Raw genomic sequence first — 15,736 nt, 5'->3', positions numbered from 1 at the left:
GCGAGCCGGGTATACGGGTATGCTGGAAGGGAAGAATCTGCTTGGCGACCAAGATATTCTAACTTGTAGCCTGAGGAAATCAGGTCGCAGGTCCATTGGTCAAAAACCGAGGGGACCACAGAGCTGCAAACTCCCAAAGGCGACCCCCCCACCCAAGACATGGGTGGGGACAAACCTTCATGCGGTAGAACTTATACTCGTAGGCTTGTTAAGCTTGCGGTTCCAGGGACGTTTTTGTCCGTCCATGGTCGTCCTGTCAGGCTGGGGACGATATACCGAAGCTCCAGGCGGACGGAAAAAAGGGGGCCCTTGCCTACAGCATGGCTCCTTAGCCTTCCTGGCCTGTGGGAGTAATACACTGTTACCATGCTTACTAATGCCATCCAAAGAGGCTCCAAAGAGCCAAGGAAGGGAAGATCCTTCAGGGCTTTTTTTTTTAGATGCCTGGTCAACAGACCAGCATTTCAGCCAATCGGGCGTCTCAGCACCACAGCTGACACTGAAGCCCTAGATACAGAGGGAGGTATCCAGGGCCGTGTCACAAACGTACTTAAGGACTTGCACTAGTTGGTCTGCCAGTTTCACGCAGACAGGAAAAGCCTGACGCTCTCCCAATTCATGGTACAAAAGTTTTGCCCACTCAGTCAGTGTCTGCGACACAAGTGCGGATGCCAGTACTGGTTGCACAGCGGATCCAACAACCGTAAACAAGGAACGAGCCACTGCCTCGGCCTTCATATCCGCGGGATCCTTAAATGCAGGAGTTCCCACTACCGGGATCCTGGTTACTAATTTAACCTGGATACTGGAGGGTCCATGACCGGAGGAGTCGACCACTTCGTGAGAAGGCTTTCCTCAAAGGGGTAATGCACTGCTCTGTGTCTGGGGACCAAAAAGGTCCGTTGCGTGCGACCCCATTCCCTGTAAGTGAACTTGTCAAATAAGTCAGATACGGGAACACCATAGGTGAACATGCTGGCTTGCGGGACCCAAAAGGGACCGGTACCTCAGCAGGGGGACCTGCTGGCTCCTGAATCTTCAGGCTATCACGCATAGCTGTGACAAGTGCTCAAACAAGGGTTTTTTTGCGCCCGGACCCAGACGGGGACTCATCCTTACTGTCCGAGCGGTCCTGGTCAGCGTCATCTGACAAGACAGAGCAGGGGTCACCAGCCTCCTCGGGGCATGAGTCTGTGCCAGAGCTCTCCCCAGAGGACGGGGGGGGAACAGGGGCCACCTTATTGCACCCATCTTCCCACGCACCGCCTCCATCTAGCAATGAACGAGTTGAGGACTACCATCAGTGTGTTCATGGGCACAGCACAGTCTGCAGGTGACCCGGTTGCCATTACCTGGACTTTGGGGGAAGAAACACTAGTTTCTGAGCCATGCTGACCCCATCCTGTCTGCCACCTGAAGGGGACTTAGGGCAGTGACAGTCCCACCCTCCCTGCTGCCGCTGACCCAGGGGCTCATTCCCGCCGGACTCACCACCCTGGGGAGTTCTGCGCTGTTAACAAGTGGTGCCTGTAGTCCCTGAGCCCAGGTGCAGAGGAAACCAAAAACTGAGTTGGTGATAACCGCTGGGACGATCGCTAAAACGATCAGAAAAAATGCTCAGGCTTCAATAAAAAGGCTGCTCAGCGTCCAGTACGCAGACAGGAAACACAGGGAAAAAAGGCTGTGAGAGCACATGAGCCATGTTTCTGCCAGGGAACACTGAAATATGTTCAGGCTTCCAGAAAATGGCCGCCAGTGCCTTGAATAGGAATCACATAGAAAAATGGCAGCAGAACCCCAGACAGTCAGCCTGCTCTGCCCACACCTAAAATGGCCGCCAAACATCACCATGAGGTAGAAATAAAAAACCTCCTGCAAAGCCACAGCGCTACACCATTCCCAGCAGACCCTCACAGACACCTTTCATGGACATACCATACAGGCCCCAGGACCACCGCCATGCAGCCAGCCCCCCCCATGTCAGGTGAGAGCCCACAGAGAGCCCCTTTATAGGCACACACACACACACACCTCTCAGCAGCCACATGCAGCATTCCCCCCGAAGGGGGAAGGGAGGGAGATAGGGACCGGGAAGAGAAGAAAGGGAGGTGAGAGGGCCCCCGAATCGACCTCCAAGGGAATGCCCAGCTGCTCAGCCCCATCAGAACAGGGAGAGCTGTACTTACCAGTCCTGAAGAGCTGGGAGACATTCCACTGTAGACCTACTCCTGATCAGTACAGGGAAGGCTACTGGCCTCAGCATACTGTGACGCAGACATCAGTAGCCCCAGTCATATGTACGCCCCGGAGCATAAAACCTCACCGACCAACTCTGGAGCTGAGGTATGTCATGGCCTGCCGAGCCGTAACTGCGACCTGCACACGCTTGATGGCCGGACTGGGGAGACTACAAGGATAAGTGAACGAGCCTGTCACTCAGCCGGCTGTTGATAGAAGATGACAGGATCACTCATCTTGCGCAAAAAGCGAAACTTCTGCATAAAAAACACGGACCTATGGGTCCGCAGGGTTCCTAGGTCTTTCTCCTTCACTAGGCAAAATAAAACTGAGGTCTGCTAGCAGGCAGGAGGGTTGATACCTAAGGGACGGCCCCCCATGGGAGGAACTGAAAGTTCTGAGTGTTGTATTACAACTTTTCCTAGTATTTCTCCTAGAGGTAAGGTATACAACCCAATGGCTAAGAGAGGAGCTGTGTCGGTCGGTGAATATAAGAGAAATTGTTTTATTCACAGAATTTTATTCATGTCTTGTTGGACTTGTGAACTTGATATTTTTCAATAAACCATCACGGTTTTATGCTACTTTGGTGATCTTTTCCTCTCTTTTTTGCACCATACCCAGGAGTGAGAGATAAAGGGAGTAACCAGTGGAGTGGATACCAACATTATACTGTCTATATCCAGAGGACAGATCCTTCATTGCTGTATAAATCCAAGCTTTAATAGGCTCCTGTAATGTGGAGTCTAGCCATCTGGTAAAGCCACAGCCTTTTCTGATCACGGTGATCGGTGCACTTTGGGCGTTTAGTCGTATCATTTACTTTGGACTTTCTCATGGACCAATCACTGTCATTTATTTTGATTATATGAGGAATCTTTAAAAAGCAACTTGGACTCTTCATCATGTGGTCTGGTGGTCTTGTTGAGGTTCTACTTTTTTTTTTATTATTGCGGTCTGTGCCACTAGGTAGAGCTTCCCTCTCTATTTTGTCCTAAAGACCACCGTCACAGAGACAGAACATGGACGGGATATCAACAAGGACACAGTTATCATCCAACCACAAGGTGAACGTAATCTCGCCTAGGCATTCCAGATACAGGAAGGAGTTACTTGCCGTGGGTCAAAACCACGAGGCCAACCCTGGCCTTAAAACTCGCCGCCTGATACCTGGAGAATGCGGCAAGCAGACTTAATGATGAGCAGAATAAAATTGTTCCTTCTATAACAAAAGCTCAGCGGGGTATTGAGTTGTAATTTTCAGATACAGGAACTGATTGATGGTCTTCAGTGTCTCAGTTCTGCTTCATAAGTGAAACAAGTAAACAAATCAATTACTTGTCTATAGAAAAGGCGCCATTCAGAGGTGAAGAGCCTCCGTCAATAAAATTGCGTTTCCATATAGACATTATGGATCTCTCATCTAGCCAGTAAAAGTTTTTGTTTGTAGTAAAACTAGGTCACAAGAAAACGTTCAGCATTAGGAAACAATGCAACGTGCTAAAATCAATCTGTTTTTTTGTCACTTAAAAATATACATCATTCCCCTACAAATAAAACATATAGGATTGCATTAAAGTGGTTCTAAAGCCTGGAGGGCCACTCTAAAAAAATAAAAAAATAGCATTAATATTAATAAAATAAAAATAAAACAACATTTGAATTTTTATTTTCTTTTAACTTAACATTAACCCCTGTTGCTATGCAGTCTTCCTAATCTGCCTCTTCCTACTCCGCGGTGATCTTCAGTCTTCTCTCCTCCTTGCGTTGTTTTCTGGGGAATGGAGCGCGCTGTGTGTCCCAGAACACAGCGTGCCCCATTCACAAAGTGCCGTGCGACTCGTGCATGCGCAGTAGGAAACGGGCAGTGAAGTTGCAAGGCTCCACTGCCTGTTTCCCTTAGTGAGGATGGCGGCGCCGGGACACGATACGAGGGATGTATCGGCCTCGGCGGGGACGGCATCCTGGACATGGAAGTGTGCTTATTAAAAGTCAGCAGCTACAGTGTTCTAATTTTATTGAAAAATTAGACGCTTAACCACTTACAGAGCACTGCACATCGATATACGTCCTAACTTTGAAGAGGAATATCGTTGTTATGGCAGAAGCTAGCTGCCGTAAACCTCGTATCCTCTTTTTCAGCTGGCGGTCTGCTTTTCTGATTACAGTGGTCTCTGTGGCGGATTCGCCCCAAGCTAACTTATCAGCGGCAGGAAAGGGGGGCCTCCGCGGCTTACCAGAGCCCTCGGCAATGGCAGAGGCGATCAGATCCTTTCTCATCCTAGGTATGGAGACGAGTGAGGGGAAGATGGCTCCCACTCGTCTCCATACCATTGCAGGGCGAAAATTACGTCAAAACGTCCCTTCCGCCCATAGCTCTTAAAGGGACTTTTTTTTTCTTTTAGGACAAACATTTTCTTTTTTTATTGCATTTTAGTGTAAATATGAGATTTGGGGACATTTTGACCCCTAGATCTCATATTTAAGAGGTCCGGCCATGCTTTTGTTCTATTACAAGGGATGTTTACATTCCTTGTAATAGGAATAAAAGTGATACGATTTTTTTTTTTTTAAAGAACAGTTTGAAAACAAAAAAATAAAATAAGGTAAAATAAATAAGAACATTTTTTTTTTTTTTTAAACTCGCCCCATCCTGCCGCGCTCGCCTGCAGAAGTAAATGCGCCCGAATATGAAAATGGTGTTCAAACCACACATGTGAGGTATTGCCATGATCAGAAGAGCGAGAACATTAATTCATCTGTCTGGACAGTGCTGATTGGCCCTGTACCGATCACATGCACCCTCCCAAGAAAATGAAAAAAAAACCTCTAGCAATACACACCAAACTGAGCATGTGCAGCTTGTCTCCTTGCCTCTATAATAGCCAGAGATGAGTTGGAGACACTGGAAGAAGGGGATGATCAGAGAAGAAAGAATCAAACAGCCTTTTTACACAATGCAGATGATTAACCCCTCCACAGCGAGTATAACCAGCATGCTTTACTGCATATACAGACTGATTTTACTGTTGGGGGTTTAGTAACACTTTAAAATTACCCTCAACTATGTAGTGCAAGAGTCTGCCTGATTAGATACAAAGTAAAAGATTTGTTTAGGACCAGGTTGGATGGTTTTTCTACAAATGAACATTTGACAAGCGCCATTACCGATAACCAAAAGAAATTCGACAAGATCTGGAAATCCTTGGGTTGCCTACCATCACCCTCAACTTCTTCCTTGATGCGCGCCCCTCTTCCCATCCAGTCTCACTAACCTGGTGTGGTGGGGGTCCCCTGTGTCAGCTTCCCTCTCCTCCCCTTCCCTCTCCCCCCCCTATAGAACGGGCCTTGCCCTTTCTTTTCTGTTCTCTCTCCTCAACCCCCATCCTCCCTTTTTTTTACTTCTTTTTTCTCTTTTTACTAGAGATGCACCAATACCATTTTTTTTTACAACGAATACAAGTACCAATACTTTTTTTTAGTACTCGCCAATACTGATTACCGATACCTACCGCAACCGTTTTGTTTTAACTTCAGCTGTCAGCAATGGTACAAAGCATTGAAAAGTAATTTACAAATGAAATAAATAGATTTTTTTTTTAAATGTAGCGCTTTTGCAATGTGAAATGTGTAAATATATGTTAATACATATGTGTAAAATATTCACTAATGAAAGCAAACAAAAAAAAAAAAAGTTTTAATTGTTTATCGTTTATAAAATAGACGTGAACGAAAGAAAAAAAGCAGGAAAATAATAATTAAATGGAGGAGAATAGAGAGATAATTAAGGCTGATTAAGGGTTATTAAGGGGTTAAACAGAGGAACATTTGTTCATCCCTTTGAAGAACAGAAATATACAAAAAGAAACAATGTTTCTTTTTATTTTAGTGTTTCAGGGCTGAGCAATGTTGTTAATAAACATTGCTGGCTGCTTTTATTTTTTTGACAGCTCCAATTATGGGAATTTTTTAACACCGGAGAGAACCACTGACAGCTCAAAGAGCCTGAAAGTATCAGTTTCAGGTATCAGTGCATTTGCACAAGTACCGATACTTGTGCAAATACTCGGTATCGATACCGATACTAGTATCCGTGCAACCCTACTTTCTACATTTCCCCCCACTCTCTTTTCCGCCTTCTTTTTTCCCCTCCTTCTTGGCTGACCATTATGGTCTTCTTGTCCCGTACGTATGATGTGACTTTTGATTTCAACGCTCTGTATACCGATTTGTTGATGTTATCATTGATCCAAAATATGCGCCAACAATGACGCCACATCTTCACTGATCGTTTTACAGTGTCTATTGGACACCAGCTCGATCCACGTATTTTGCTTACTTTCTCTGTACCCGCAATGCGGACTGTTTGATCTGTACCAAATGCTCATTCCAAAAATAATCAATACATTGAAATCGAAAAAATTTGTTCAGGTTTAAACTCTTATTACAGTGCCTTGAAAAAGTATTCATACCCCTTGAAATTTTCTACACTTTTCATGTTACAACTAAAAACGTAAATGTATTTTATTGGAATCAGTGTTAATTTTGGCAGCAAATTTCGATTTAGTTTTTCACACTGTGGCGCTTTGTAGGTGCTACATCGCTAAAAATAGCGCCTGCAAAGCGCCCTGAAAGAGTCGCTCCATTCACTCCAGTGTGAAAGCCCCGAGCGGTGTGCAGGCAGGATGGTAAAAAAAAGTCCTACAAGCAGCATCTTTGGAGCGGAGAAGGAGCGGTGTGTATACCGCTCCTCCACATTCCGAGCTCGATTCCGAGCATGCGTGGAACTTTGTGCGTCGGAATTGTGTACACACTGTACACACACATCGGAATTTCCGACAACGGATTTTGTTGCCAGAAAATTAGTGAACCAGATCTCAAATTTTGTGCGATGGAAACTGTCCGATGGAGCCTACATCAAACCTACATTGAACATTTTCCGTCAGAAAAGCCGACTGTGTGTACGCAGCATTAGTCTTGACTAAAATGACATTTTAGTTTTAGTCGTATTTTAGTAATTTCAGTTGTTTTAGTCATATTTTAGTCGACTAAAATGTTTTAGTCATTTTACTCAATGAAATTGGGATATTATGTGATAGCCCAACACAAAGTGGTACATAATTGTGAACTGAAGGAAAATGATAAATGGCTTTCAACATTTTTTACAAATAAATATGTGAAAAGTGTAGGGTATATTTGTATGGCGCCCCCCTCAGTCAATACTTTGTAGAACCCCCTTTCACTGCAATTACAGCTGCAAGTCTTTTTGGGGATGTCTCTACCAGCTTTGCACATCTAGAGAGGGACATTTTTGCCAATTCTTCTTTGCAAAATATCTCAAGCTCTGTCAGATTGGATGGAGAGCGTCTGTGAACAGCAATTTTCAAGTTTTGCCACAGATTCTCAATTGGATTTAGGTCTGGACTTTTACTGGGCCATTCTAACACATGAATATGCTTTGATCTAAACCATTCCATTGTAGCTCTGGCTGTATTGGAATTCCCTGACTTGTTTCGATAAAAGAACAACCAGTAACATCCACAAATATATGAAGGCGGCCGGTATGCACCCGCAGTATGGACGGACCGCTGGATCTATTTATAGTAGTGTACAGACGACCTCGCTTGTTTACAATAATGACATTTGTTCGGTTGGTTTTGTACCTTGTCACAAGGAACCAGGCCAGCTCCCGGTAGTCTGGCGATAGGCGCATGTAGGTCTTGATGTGAGGAATGGCTCTGCTACGCCCCGATGTCTCGGCTTTCCACTTGCTGAAAACAAAAAATTAAATCTTAATATTAACGAGGTCCAAAGTCATAACCCCCCCAAGCACACAAAACCTTATAATACATTTAACTGCCAATGCTGTCATAACCAATGTTGTTATGTTATTATGTTATTCATGAGGATTCATGAGGATAGAAAACCGCATTAACACGGCATTAAACCTGAAATCAAAAATGGCCTATACTACAGCTTACCAATCATTAGATGTGGTGGTTGCATTTGTTTTCTTTTCTTTTTTTACCCCGTCTGTTTACACCTGGTGATCAGGCCAATAACACACCTCTTGTATTAGAGCGCCTCCACTCTGGATGAAGGAGCACAGGAGGCACTGCACACAGCAGCATTGTCAGTCTGCGGGGAGGGGAGTGTTAGATGGACTGGCAGATTTAGATACACTAACAAATTGAATCCATGCTCCAGCTCAAACGCTATAATCCGTTACAGCAACCTGTTTTGTTTCTTTCCCTTTTGGGATAAAGGTTTTATATGAATAGAGGCGGATTGTCTTAATCACCCCTGCCAGTGTTTTGCTTTCTTCATGTAAACTGATACATTCTGCTGGAGAGTTTGTGCTGTGAAAAACAACAGACTTTCTGGCTGGATGATCACCAGATAAAAATACGAGAAGAAAAAAAAAGCCAAAAAAAAGGCAAAAAAACAAAAAAAAAAAACACAAATGCAGCTATCACATCTAAGAATTGGTAAGCTGCAATATAATAAATGTTAGTTTTTGGGTTTAATTCTGCTTTAACCACTTCAGCCCAGTAATTTAGCCCCTTAATGACCAGGACATTTTTTGTGATATGGCACTGACGTCCTTTTTTTTCCCCCACAAATAGAGCTTTCTTTTGGTGGTATTTGATCACCTCTGCGGTTTTTATTTGTTGCACTATAAACAAAAAAGACCTACAATTGTGGGGGAAAAAAATAAATGTTTTACTTTTTGCTATAATAAATATCCCCAATTTTTTATTTTTTAAACAAATTTCTTATCAGTTTAGGCCGATATGAATTCTTCTACATATTTTTGGTTAAAAAAAAAATGCAATATGTGTATATTACCTTTTATTTATTTATTTGATTTTCTTTTTTTATTAGCTATTACCTTTTGTACCACCACCCCCTCCCTTAAGAAGCTCTAGGAGCCGGGCCCTCCTGAACCTTTTGTATTGTACTGTAATTGTGTTGTCCCCCCCTATACATTGTAAAGCGCTGTGTAAACTGTTAGCGCTATATAAATCGTGAATAATAATAATAAAATATTGATTGGTTTGTGCAAAAGTTATAACGTCAACAAAATAGAGAATAGATTTATTGCCTTTTTATTCTCATTATTTTTTTTACTAGTAATGGCGATGATCAGCGATTTTTAGCGGGACTGCAACATTGTGGGGGGATAGATCGGACACTTTTGACACTTTTTGTGGGACCAGTGACATTCATACAGCGTCCGGTGCAAAAAATAGCCACTGATTACTGTGTAAATGACACTGGCAAGAAATGGTGTGTGTTTCTAACTGTGGGGGAGGGGACTGGCTGGAGGAGGGAACAGATTGCTGTTCCGGATCACTAGGAACAGCAGATCGCGCTCTCCTCCCCTGTCAGAACGGGGATCTGTTTGTTTACATTGACAGATCCCCGTTCTGGTTCTCTGTGGAGCGATTGCGGGTGGCGGGCAGACATTGCAGTCATCGGCTATGCGCATTGGCTCTGGCAGCGCGCTTGTGCCTGCTATAAGCCATTAAAAGGACCGCTAATACCGGTACTGCGATTGGCGCAGCCGAGCAATTCTGCCGCAGTATAACTGTGGCGGCTTGTCGGCAAGCAGTTAAAGTATAACTAAAGGCAACTATAGTTCTACTTTAACCGCTTCAGCCCCGGAAGAATTTACTTTCTGACCAGAGCGCTTTTTGCGACTCGGCACTGCCTCGTTTTAACGGACAACTGCGCTCCCAAACAAAATTGACGTCCTTTTTTTCCCACAAATAGAGCTTTCTTTTGGTGGTATTTGATCAGCTCTGCGGTTTTTATTTTTTGCGCTATAAACAAAAAAAAGAACGACAATTTCGAAAAAAACTAATTTTTTTTTACATTTTGCTATAATAAATATCCTCCAAAAATTATATAAAAAATGTTTTTTTTCCTCAGTTTAGGCCGATACGTATTCTTCTACATATTTTTGGTATAAAAAAATAAATAAATAAATCGCAATAAGTGTTTATTGATTGGTTTGCACAAAAGTTATAGCGTTTACAAAATAGGGGATATATACAGCAATCAGTGCTATACAAATGCACTGATTCCTGTGTAAATGACACTGGCAGTGAAGGGGTTAACCACTAGGGTGCAGTGAAGGGGTTAAGTATGTCCTATGGAGTGATTCTAACTGGGGGGCCGTGGCTACGCGTGACACGTCACTGATCTCTGCTCCCGATCACAGGGAGCAGATATCAGGGACTCTATCACAAGGCAGAATGGGGAAATGCTTTTTTACATTAGCATCTCCCCGTTCTTCCTCTCCGTGAGGCGATCGAGTCCGCGGGACCCGAAACCCGACTGACGGAGGTCCCAGCTGGCGCGCATGCCTGCCGCGCATGGCGGCAAATATAAAGGGACGTACAGGTACACCCATTTGCCCAGCCGTGCCATTCTGCTGACGTACATCGGCGTGCAATGGTCGGGAAACGGTAAAAGGGGTTGTAAACCCTTTTGTCTTACTTTTAATCCATAGGTAAGCCTAGAATAAGGCTTACCTATAGGTAGTGGAAATATCTCCTAAACGTGTACAGTTGCAGTGTGCTGATGTCGTCATCAGCACATGCTCTGTAAAGAAATAGACCACATGCCGTTTCTTCTGCGTGTGCCGCGACTGACAGCTCCGCGTGCACGCACGGGAGTGATGCCACTTGGCTTCGGCCAGTCACAGAGGGAAGGTCCGGCCCCGGAGAGAAGAGGGGTCGAAGAGACGCAGCTTACAATACAATGGATACAATGAATCTTTTTCTCCATTCAAGAAGAAAAAAAAAAAAAAAAAAAAAAAACACAGGGGCGGGATATACAGTGACTGATCACTTTAATAGCCAATCACATGCTACCAGTGAATTCAGGTCTCCCCAGTTTCATATCATTAGAAGGATTGGTCTCTGTGCTAGGAGCGCGCTGTGCAGCGTGATCCCAGCACAAGCACAGGACTGCATACAATATATGCAACCCCTTGGATAAAGATCTGATTCCGCAAAGGCTGCGCCCATGCATACTCACAGCAGGAAGGAGTGAAGGAGGTCCAGAGTCGAAACAAAAAAAAAAACACAAAAACCCATGAATACAAAACTCCATCTAATCTGTGCGCTGTAAAAGTCCCACAACCATGCTGAACTCGCCATGGAGGAAACATCAACCATTTGAGGTCCATAGCTCCCAGCATTGTCAACCAGATGAAGAGCTTCACCCACCAGGCAGAGAGAGAGAGAGAGAGAGAGAGAGAGAGAGAGAGAGAGAGAGACAGAGAGAAAGGAGGAGGAGCCAGAGCACCAGAAATTTGTGGTCACATGATAAAGTATTCATACCCCTTGAAACTTTTGTAATGTAAAAACAAAAAACTTATTTTTATTGGGATTTTATGTGATAGACCAACACAAAGTGGTACATAATTGTGAAACGGAAGAAAAATGATAAAATGGTTTTCCTTTTTTTTTTACAAATAAATATGTGAAAAGTGTAGGGTACATTTGTATGGCGCCCCCCAGCTACAAGTCTTTTTGGGGATTTCTCTACCAGGTTTGCACATCTAGAGAGTGACATTTTTGCCATTATTAGTTACATAGTAGGTAAGGTTGAATAAAGACAATAGTCCATCCAGTTCAATCTGTGTCAGTGTCTATAATTATTTCCCATAGCCCTGTATGTTGTGCTCTTTAAGATGCACATCCGAGTCTCTTAAAAATATCCATACTCCCTGCAGCCACCACCAGTTGTGGAAGAGAGCTCCATGTCCTTATTGCACTTTCACTGAAAAAGCCCCTGCACAGTTTAAGGTTAAACCACTTCTCCTCCAATCTCATTGTGTCCCCATGTCCTCTTAGCCCTTGTACACACGGTCGGAGAATCCGTCGGAATGTGTCCTATCGGACCGTGTTGTCAGATAATCCGACTGTGTGTGGTATGCATCGGACTGATTCCATCGGAATATCTGTCGGACCCAATTTTCCAACATGTTGGAAATATTTCCCGACCAACTGGTTCGATTGGACATACTCCGATCATGTGTAGAGAATTTTGATCGGACCAAGTGCCACACATGCTCAGATCAAATTCCTACATCAAAGCTATTGGCTACTAGCCTGAATGTAGTCCCATCGTAACGAAATTACGTCATCACGTTCTGAATGATCGGATTTTTTGACAACTTAGTCCGACCGTGTGTATGCAACAGTTTCGGATAAGATCCGACGGACAAAATCCGACGGATTTGGTTGGCAGGATGTCCGACCGTGTGTAGAGGGGCTTACACTCCTTGAGAATGAATAGTTTTTTCCTTTTTTCCCGGGATCCCTATTGAGGTATTTGTAAATCACACTAGATCTATTCTCCAGTGAGAATAGATCTAGTGTTTGCAGTTGTTCCTCATAATCGAGGTCCTCCAGTCCCCTTATTCGTTTTGTCGCCCTTCTTTGGGCTCTCTCCAGTTCCAGCACATCCCTTCTGAGGACTGATGACCAGAACTGGACAGAATACTCCAGATATGTTCTAACCAGAGTTCTTCTTTGCCAAATAGCTCGAACTCTGTCAGATTGGATGGAGAGCGTCTGAACAGCAGTTTTCAAGTCTTGAAACAGATTCTCAGTTGGATTTAGGTCTGGACTTCACCTGGGCCATTCTAACACATGAATATTTTTTGATCTTATGCCCCGTACACACAGTCGGATTTTCCAACGGAAGATGTTCGATGGGAGCTTTTTTTCGCAAATTCTGACCGCGTGTAGGCTCCATCAGACATTTTCCATCGAGATCTAACATTTTCCGACAACAAAATCCATTGTCGGAAATTCCGGTCGTGTGTACACAATTCCAACGCACAAAGTTCTACTCATGCTCAGAATCAAGCAGAAGAGCCGCACTGGCTATTGAACTTCAATTTTCTCGGCTCGCCTTACGTCACCGTGTTCTTGACGTTCGGAATTTCCGACAACATTGTGACCGTGTGTATGCAAGACAAGTTTGATCCAACATCCGTCGGAAAAAATCCCATGGATTATGTGGTCAGAATGCCCGATCGTGTGTGTACGCGGCAGAAGAATGCAAGAATGCTGTCAACAAATAATATATTAGGAAATGTTTATTTTAATGTGTTAAAGAGATTGTAAAGTCTCGCTTTTATTTTTTTTAAATAACAAACATGTCACAGTTACCTGCCCTGTGCACAGGGCAGCCTGGATCCTCCACTTCTCGGGTCACTCTTCGTTGCTCCTGGCCCCTCCCTCCTGTCGAGTGCCCCCACAGCAAGCAGCTTGCTATGGGGGGCACCCGAGTCGAGTCACCAGCTCTGTGTCCATTCAGACACAGAGTCCTGACCCAGCCCCGCCCCCTCTCTCCCTTGATTGGCTAACTGACTTTGATTGACAGTCGTGGGAGCCAATTGCCCTGCTGCTGTGTCTCTGCCAATCAGGAGGAGAGTCCCGGATGGCTAAGACACTCATGGACATCAATGGACAAAGAGGGGGCTCAGGTAAGTATTAGGGGGTGCTGGGGACAAACACAGACAAAAAAAAAAAAACTTCTGCCCTTACAACAGCTAAAAAATGCTGAGGGTTTGATACTACTTTAACCACTTGCAGATCACCCATGGGCCCATACAGGCACTGCTACATCGCTGCCTGTTTCCAGGTTCAGGGCGAGGGCAAGCGCATGCACGCTCCCCACCCACTGTGATTGTACACATTGGAAGTTTGTGAATCATTGGCCAGGATCTGCTGATCAGCTGTACAGAGGCAACAATGTCTCTGTTTCTTATTCCTATAGAACAATGAGATCTGAAGTAAAAACCAGCACACATTACACGTTGTTAGGCACACATTTACCCCTTGATAACCCTAGATGTTAACCCCTTTACTGCCAGTGTTATTAGTATAGTGACAGTGTATAGTACTAGCACTGATCACTGTATAAGTGTCACTGGCGATGTCAGTGGCAGTTAGTTCCCTCCCAGTGTCAGTTAGTGTCAGATTTCATAACGCACTATTATAGTCCCACTATAAGTTGCTGATCACCAACATTATTAGTATAAAAAAAAAATAAAAAAAAATTCCAGTATATATACACACCATTAGTTTGTAGGCACTATAACTTTCACACAAACCAATCAATATATACATTTTTTTTTTTTAACCAAAGACATAGAGGCCAACATTTGTGAAGAAATTAGACTTTTTTTTATTGGATATGTTTTATAGCAGAAAGTAAAAATATTGTTTACTTTCCAAAATGTTTGGTCTTTTTTTCATTTATATAATAAAAAATAAAAAAACCCAGTGGTGATCTAATGCCACCAAAAGAAAACTCTATTTTTCAGAATCTCTATCATCCTCTGGAACTCTCTACCTCAAACTATCTCCTTGAAAACTCATCTCCTCATGGAGAAAATCTAATTTTTTTCCGAGCATGAGTAGGAATATTGCACGTCGGATTTGGTACAGATGAGCGGAATTTCCAATCAGAACTTTTTCCGACCAAAAAATTGAGAGCCTATGCTCTCAATCTTTTGCTGGCGGGAATTCCGCCAGCAAAAGTCCGATGGAACATACACACGGTTGGAATTTCTGACCAGAAGCTCATATCGTGTGTACGGGTCATTACATCAGCTCATCCCCAACAGGTACAACCTTCTGTACCACCTGTCCCGCCCTATTAGACTGTAAGCTCTTCTGAGCAGGGCCCTCTTAACCCTCTTGTATTTTATTGTATTGTAACTGTACTGTCTCCCTTTTATATTGTAAAGTGCTGCAGAACATGTTGGCGCTATATAAGTCCCGTATAATCGTAATAATGATAATTTGTTTGAAAAAAAAGAATATGAATTTCAATTGGCTACATCGTTGCATGACTGCACAATTACCAGTTAAAGTAGCACAGGGTTACGGGCCTGGTCATGAAGGGGGTAAAATCTTCCACAGTTAAAGTGATTAATGCAGGTCAGAAGACCAGACTCCAAAATACAGTAGTACTATGGATTACGAGCATAATTTGTTCCAGAAGCATGCTTGCAAATCCAAAGCACTCGTTTATAATCAAAGTGAGTTTCCCCATAGCAATCAATGTAAACTCAGATAATTCGTTCCACAGTGACTGCTGGTGTAAGCAGTACTGTATGTGGTCAGAGGTGCGGGGGTGCCAGGGTATGCAGTACCGCATGTGGCCAGATGTGCGGGGGCACCGGTGATGATCGGAGACACTCGGTTCCCAAGTGTCTCTGAAAGTCTGCAAGTGCGAGTGCTTTGGATTTACAAGAAAGCGTCTGGAACTAATTATGCTCATAATCCAAGGTACTACTGTATTTGTACAGTGTGTATTTGTGCGTATTGAACAGAGTGTCTTCGAGTGTCACCGTCGCCCCTACACCTCTGGCCACATGCGGTACTGCACACCTCAGCGGCTTGAATCCTGCTTGCAAATCAAGTCAGTTTTTTTTTTTTTTACATAGCTTGTATTGCGAAAC

At 43.8% G+C, this 15,736-nt stretch overlaps 1 protein-coding gene across 2 annotated transcripts in view; it reads right to left on the bottom strand.

Moving 5' to 3' along the window:
- Positions 1 to 15,736, bottom strand: part of TDP1 (tyrosyl-DNA phosphodiesterase 1) — a 165,657-nt gene that overhangs the window by 83,480 nt on the left and 66,441 nt on the right. For both annotated transcript variants that reach the window (XM_077463750.1, XM_077463751.1), the window contains exon 13: positions 7,902 to 8,009. In XM_077463750.1, coding sequence (XP_077319876.1) covers positions 7,902 to 8,009 — 108 coding nt within the window. The remainder of the gene's footprint in view (positions 1 to 7,901; positions 8,010 to 15,736) is intronic.

This window comes from Lithobates pipiens, unplaced genomic scaffold (assembly GCF_037356315.1).
Source record: "Lithobates pipiens isolate NorthernLeopardFrog02 unplaced genomic scaffold, aLitPip1_a1.2 Scaffold_30, whole genome shotgun sequence".
Taxonomy (NCBI): domain Eukaryota; kingdom Metazoa; phylum Chordata; class Amphibia; order Anura; family Ranidae; genus Lithobates; species Lithobates pipiens.
The sequence above is the reverse complement of the archived record's forward strand: the minus strand, read 5'-3'. Positions and strand labels throughout refer to the sequence as shown.